The sequence below is a fragment of the Rana temporaria genome (assembly GCF_905171775.1).
Source record: "Rana temporaria chromosome 3 unlocalized genomic scaffold, aRanTem1.1 chr3y, whole genome shotgun sequence".
Lineage (NCBI taxonomy): Eukaryota > Metazoa > Chordata > Amphibia > Anura > Ranidae > Rana > Rana temporaria.
In genome coordinates, this window is record NW_024404430.1 from 47,501 (window position 1) to 53,199 (window position 5,699).

General features: G+C 42.3%; 1 protein-coding gene across 1 annotated transcript in view; it reads left to right on the forward strand.

The window, feature by feature from the left end:
- The window catches only part of LOC120921707 (asialoglycoprotein receptor 1-like), a 29,751-nt gene extending 24,277 nt beyond the window's left edge, over positions 1–5,474 (forward strand). The window contains exons 8-10 of the mRNA XM_040334246.1: positions 1,656–1,807; positions 3,908–4,014; positions 5,147–5,474. Of these exons, the coding sequence (XP_040190180.1) occupies positions 1,656–1,807; positions 3,908–4,014; positions 5,147–5,282 (395 nt within the window). The 3' untranslated portion in view covers positions 5,283–5,474. The remainder of the gene's footprint in view (positions 1–1,655; positions 1,808–3,907; positions 4,015–5,146) is intronic.
- The last annotated feature ends 225 nt before the right edge of the window (positions 5,475–5,699 follow it).

A 5,699-nucleotide genomic window follows, 5' to 3' on the forward strand; every position in this document is an offset into this window, starting at 1 on the left:
CTCTCTCTCCCCCCTCCTTCTGTCACTTATTTGTATCCTCTTCTCTCTCTCTCTTCCCCTCCTTCTGTCTCACTTCTCTTTATCCTCTTCTCTCTCTCTCTCTCTCCCCCCCCTCCTTCTGTCTCACTTATTTTTATCCTCTTCTTTCTCTCTTCCCCTCCTTCTGTCTCACTTCTCTTTACTCTCTCTCTCTCTCTCCCTCCTTCTGTCTCACTTTTCTTTATCCTCTTCTCTCTCTCTTCCCCTCCTTCTGTCTCACTTCTCTTTATCCTCTTCTCTCTCTCTCTCTCTCTCTCTCTCTCTCTCTCTCCCTCCTTCTCTCTCATTTCTCTTTATCCTCTTCTCTCTCTCTCCCTCCTTCTGTCTCACTTCTTTTTATCCTCTTCTCTCTCTCACTTCTCTTTATCCTCTTCTTCTTTCTCTCTTCCCCTCCTTCTGTCTCACTTATCTTTACTCTCTCTCTCTCCCCCCTCCTTCTGTCACTTATTTGTATCCTCTTCTCTCTCTCTTCCCCTCCTTCTGTCTCACTTCTCTTTATCCTCTTCTCTCTCTCTCTCTCTCTCTCTCTCGCTCTCTCTCTCCCTCCTTCTCTCTCATTTCTCTTTATCCTCTTCTCTCTCTCTCCCTCCTTCTGTCTCACTTCTTTTTATCCTCTTCTCTCTCTCACTTCTCTTTATCCTCTTCTTCTTCTTCTCTCTCTCTCTCTCTCTCTCTCTCTCTCTCTCTCTCTCTCTCCCTCCTTCTCTCTCACTTCTCTTTATCCTCCTCTCCCTCTCTCTCTCTCCCCCTCCTTCTCTCTCACTTCTCTTTATCCTATTCTCTCTCTCTCCCCCCCCCCATCCCCTTATTTTATTTCAACTTATCTCTCCTCCTTCCTCTCTCCCCCATTCTTCTGTATTTTACTCCTACACTCTTTCTTTCTCACCTTCCTCCCTTTCTTTTTCTATTTTTCTCCTCCACTTTTTTCTCCCTCCCATTCTTCTCTATTTTTTATCCTCCACCCTTTCTCTATCCTCTCTCTTCCATTCTTCTCTATTTTTGTCCTCCACTCTTTCTCTCTCCCTCATTATTCTCTATTTTTCTTCTCCACTCTTTCTTTCTCCTCTTCTCCCCCTCCCTTTCTTTTTCTATTTTTCTCCTCCACTCTTTCTCTCTCCTCTTCCTCTCTCCCCCATTATTCTCTATTTTTTTTATCCTCCGCTCTTTCTCGCTCCCCTTCTTCCCTCCTACCTTTCTTTCTATATTTTTTCTCCTCCACTCTTTCTCTCTCCCCTTCTTCCCTCCTACCTTTCTTTCTATATTTTTCTCCTCCACTCTTTCTCTCTCCCATTCCTCTCTCCTCCATTCTTTCTATATTTTTCTCCTCCATTCTTTCTCTCTCCCATTCCTCTCTCCTCCATTCTTTCTATATTTTTCTCCTCCATGTTTTCTTTTCCCCCTACTTCTCTCCTCTCTTCCTTTCTCTATTTTTCTCCTCTCTTTCTCTCTCCCCTTCCTCCCTTCTCACGTTCTTTCTCTATTTTTCTCCTCCATGTTTTCTTTTCCCCCTACTTCTCTCCTCTCTTTCTCTCTCCTCCTCTCTTTCTCTCTCCTCCTCTCTTTCTCTCTCCCCTTCGTCCCTTCTCACTTTCTTTCTCTATTTTCCCCCCTCTCAGGCTCTGTTGATCCATTATGTGGTTCGGAATGGACACACTATGGCCTAAACTGCTACTACCTGTCCCATTACGCACGTCCGTGGGATTACGCCAAGAAGCACTGTGAGGATAAGAAGAGTCATCTGGTGGTCATCAAAGGTCTGGTTGAGATGGTGAGGATAACAAGGTGTAAATGGGGCTGTCACAGGGGGGGGGGGGGGTGCCAATACTGACTTCCCTCTGTAGATGTTAGCCACAGACACATTTGTTTGGCTACATTGTGAGTTGGTGACCAGAAACAAGCACACAAATGATGAAACTGAGAAACATAGATGTCCAGATGATGTTTGCCCTGAAACAATTATGCTGCGTACACACGATCATTTTTCGGCATGAAAATAACTACGTTTTTAAAAAACGTCATTTAAAATGATGGTGTGTGGGCTTCACATCATTTTTCGGGTTCTGAAAAATGAAAAAAAATTTTTTCCGAACATGCTTCGTTTTTTAACGACGTTTTAAACAATGTCGTTTTTCGGGTTGTAAAAAATGATGGTGTGTGGGCTAAAACGACGTTAAAAACCTGCGCATGCTCAGAAGCAAGTTATGAGACGGGAGCGCTCGTTCTGGTAAAACTAGTGTTCATAATGGAGATCGCACATTCATCACGCTGTAACAGACAGAAAAGTGCGCATTGTCTTTTACTAACACGGAATCAGCTAAAGCAGCCCCAAGGGTGGCGCCATCTGCATGGAACTTCCCCTTTATAGTCCCGTCATACGTGTTGTACGTCACCGCGCTTTGCAAGAGCATTTTTTAAAAACTATGGTGTGTGGGCAACGTCGTTTTAATGATGAAGTTAGAAAAATTTTGTTTTTTCAACATGCCGAAAAACAACGTTTTTTTTTATGCCAAAAAATGATCGTGTGTACACGGCATTGGGGTTGGTTTACTAAAGATAAATGGACTGTTGACTTTTGCCAGGGAAGTTGAACTTTGCAAAGGGAATTTGCCCCAGAGCTTAGAGTATGAGGTGAAGCTCTGCTGACTATCATAAATCTAATCACGTCTTTGTTTTCATATCCCCCTGCCTGCGATTGGTTATTCTGGGCAAAGTGAAACTTCATCACATTCAACAAGCCAGAGCTCGTTCCCTTGCAATGTCCAACTTCTCTTGCGAAATGAACGACTTGTTGAGCCCCCAGTGACTCACAGACTTAAAGCCCATCTAAACCCAACAAAATGTCACATACTGCAGCTTACGCCTGATAGATAATTATGGTGTCCCTTGATAAACCAATCCAGTGGCGGCTGGTGGTCTACATTTTTGGGGGGCGCAAACAAACGAAAAACAAACAAACAATTGCAGCCTCACTGTGCCCATCAAACGCAGCTACTGTGCTCATCAATTGCAACCACTGTGCCCATAAAATGCAGCCACTGTGCCCATCAAATGCAGCCACTGTGCCCATTAAATGCAGCCACTGTGCCCATCAATTGTCACCACTGTGCCATGCCATCAAACGCAGCCACTGTGCCATCAATTGTCACCACTGTGCCATCAATTGTTACCACTGTGCCATCAATTGTTACCACTGTGCCATCAATTGTTACCACTGTGCCCAGCAATTGTCACCACTATGCCATCAAACGTAGCTACTGTGCCATCAATTGTTACCACTGTGCCCATCAATTGTCACCACTGTGCCCAGCAATTGTCACCACTGTGCCCATCAATTGTCACCACTGTGCCCAGCAATTGTCACCACTGTGCCCAGCAATTGTCGCCACTGTGCCCAGTAAAATGCTAGCTGCCACTGTGACCTGTAAAATGCCCCCCCCCCCCGCCTGGCACTTACCTTTCTGGGGTCAGCCGTGCTTCTACCGTCCCTCGATGTCTTCTCCTGCCCTCGGTGACGCTTCAGCCAATCAGGTTACCGGTAACCAGAACCAGTGAACCTGATTGGCTGAGACGCCTGTCACTCTTATCCAAGGAATGCACCCCCCGTGCGTCCCCGAGGATAAGCATCTGGAAGCCGACTACAGCCTGGGGGCTGTAATTGGAAAGCCTATCGGAGCCGCTCAGCAGGAGTCCTCACACATCGTAGAAACCTTACCTTATAGCTGAGGGCGGGGCCACCCGTCACATGCACAGGTGACCCCGCCCCCTCATTGACGTAAGGGGTCCCGGCAATACACGAGGACATTAGAGTGTAAGCTCCTCTGGTGATTTTATAAAATAGTAGTGACTGTTTTTGTTTTTTTTTCTACAGAATTTTCTACGTAACGTTTCACAGTCCCAGGGTTTGTGGATCGGTCTTTCAAGTGATAACGACATCTTGAATTGGGTGGACGGCACATCTTATGAGAGATCTCCAAAGTATGGAACCGATTTTTACCTTCTCACATTAGACATATCCTTTTTTATGTGCAAATGCTGGACCTCTTTGTAGACATGTGCACTGCCGAAAAATTTGTTCATTTTCGTTTCATTCGGGTTTTTTTAGCTTTTTTTTAAAAAATTGGAAAATTCTAAAATTTTGAAATTCGAACATTTGGAAATTTGAATATTTGGAAATTCGAAAATCAGAATTTCGAAAAATTCAGAATCTAAACATTTAGAAAATTCAGAATTCGAAAATTTGAAAATGCGAAAATTTGAAAATCAGAAATTCAAAATTTCGGAATTTGGAAATCGAAAATTGGAAAATCAGAAATTCAAAAATTGGAAAATTCTAAAATCGAAAATTCTAAAATCTGAAATTCGAAATTTCAGAGTTAGAACATTTTTGAATTTTGTCATTTCCAAGTTTCCGAACTCCGAATGTTCCAATTTCCGAATTTTCTAATTTCCAAGTTTCCGTATTCCGAATGTTCTAATTTCCGAATTTCTGAATATTCAAATTTCCAAATCTTCGAATTTCTGAATATTTGGAAAGTCAAAGATTCGTTAAGTGGAAAACTCGGAAACTCGGAAATTAGAAAATTTTCAGAATTTTAATTCAGAATTTTCGAATTAACAAATTTTTGAATTTTGAATTCCAATTTAGCGATTTTCGAATTTTTTAATTTTCGCTTTTAGAATTTTCTAATTCAGAATTTTTGAAATTTAGAATTTCGATTTTTGAATTTACGATTTTCTAATTCAATTTTTTTTTGAATTTGCGATTTTCTAATTTCCAATTTCCAAATTTCCGATTTTTAAATTTCCAAATTTTAGAATTTCAAATTTTTGAATTTAGAATTAGAATTTTGAATTTCAGATTTTTCGAAATTTTCGTAAATACGAAAATTTAAAAATCAAAAAATTTGGAGATTTGGAAATTTCAGAATTAACGAATTTGTCAAAATTAGTTAAAAAACGAATTCGGAACTAAACAAATTGCGCATGTCTACCTCTTAGCTTTCAGGCTTTAAGAGCTGCCTGCTCTTGCTTTGGCCATCTCGTCTTTGCCATCAGTTCTGGTTAATATCAGTGCCGGCCTGGTCATTAATGTTTTTTCCCCCCTCAGGTTCTGGAATGACGATGAGCCCCAGACTTGGTATAGAGATTTTCGATATTGTGCTTATTTGAAAAATGGAGAGAATTGGAGCGCTTCTTTCTGCTCCCGTAGTTACCGCTACGTCTGTGAGAAGAAGACATTGTGACCACCAGACTTCTCCTGATATCTCCTCATCTCTCCTTCACCATACTACAGCGAGGGAAGATCTACTAACAGAAGAAAATGTATCCTGCCGGACATCCCGGGACTTGGAGGGCCAATTCTTTTTCGGGGGGCGCAAACAAACTGAAAAAACAAAACAGCAATTGCAGCCACTGTGCCATTGAACGCAACCACTGTGCCATCAAGCGCAGCCACTGTGCCCATCAAACGCAGCCACTATGCCCATATATTGCCACCACTGTGCCCATCAAATGCAGCTACTGTAACCATCAATTGCTGCCAGTGTGCCAGCTTCATTTGCCGCCAGTTTGCCTCATCAATTGCCACCTGTTTATCAGTGGCAGCTGGTGCTCAAATTTTTTTGGGAGAAAAAAACATCAATTGCCGCCACTGTTCCCAT